Source organism: Rhagoletis zephyria, unplaced genomic scaffold, assembly GCF_001687245.7.
Source record: "Rhagoletis zephyria isolate East Lansing unplaced genomic scaffold, Rhagoletis_zephyria_1.1 Rzeph_scaffold_00638, whole genome shotgun sequence".
NCBI classification, from domain to species: Eukaryota; Metazoa; Arthropoda; class Insecta; order Diptera; family Tephritidae; genus Rhagoletis; species Rhagoletis zephyria.
In genome coordinates, this window is record NW_016157722.1 from 43,649 (window position 1) to 44,627 (window position 979).

General features: G+C 34.7%; 1 protein-coding gene across 1 annotated transcript in view; it reads left to right on the forward strand.

Annotated features, from left to right (window-relative positions):
• The first annotated feature begins 296 nt into the window (after positions 1-296).
• Positions 297-979, forward strand: part of dy (transmembrane protein dusky) — a 14,927-nt gene continuing 14,244 nt past the window's right edge. The window contains 1 exon segment of the mRNA XM_017613282.1: positions 297-396. Within this exon segment, the coding sequence (XP_017468771.1) occupies positions 337-396 (60 nt within the window). The 5' untranslated portion in view covers positions 297-336.

Here is a 979-nt window from a genome sequence, read left to right on the forward strand (position 1 = left end):
AGGTTTTTAATATTCTATTAGGCCTTTAGTGAGTAATCTACCGACCTTTGTATAAGGCGGAAAATGAGTTAGGGCCTTTCGATATTAAGCTAAGGATATGCAGGTTTATTTATGTATATGCATATCTCTTTTTTTGTTTGCAATTTAATAAACTTATATTTTCATTTATAATTTACAGTTTTCACGCTACAAATACTACAACAAAAGGAATATCCAAAACACAAACATCAAGTTGCAGCTTACCCATATCGGCAGCAAAAAAAAAAACGACAATTACAACTACAACAACTCGAACAACCGTCACACACATTAAACGAACAGTAGCACAACAACACTATGCGAAAGATGCGGATCAAAAAGATTTGGTTGACTGTTACGGTTTTCCTTTCACTGCAGGTGAGTGTCAAATCAAAACAAAAGAAATCAATACATCGATAGCTCAGCCAGGCATACAGTCAGTCAGTCAAACAGATTGACATTCAATCAATCTAACTGTCAATCGAGCTTATCGAGCTAAAAGCCGATCAGTCATTGATGCCATGTACATACATATGTATGTATGCCATTTGTGGGAATAATATTAGCGAATATAATACTTTGAAAACATTTTATTTCTAAGTTATTGCTTTGATTGTTAAATTGTTAAATTTTTTTTGCGCATTTGTCATTTTTACAACGCCTTTACGTTGCAAGACAATGCATCAGTGTTGGTCAGTGGGCATGTAATCATGAATTGAAAGTGAGTGTGAGAAAATGGTGTTGTGATGGGAAAAGTTTATACCGCAAACACTAGTAACGGGTGATTTTTTTGAGGTTAGGATTTTCATGCATTAGTATTTGACAGATCACGTGGGATTTCAGACATGGTGTCAAAGAGAAAGATGCTCAGTATGCTTTGACATTTCATCATGAATAGACTTACTAACGAGCAACGCTTGCAAATCATTGAATTTTATTACCAAAATCAGTGTTCGGTTCG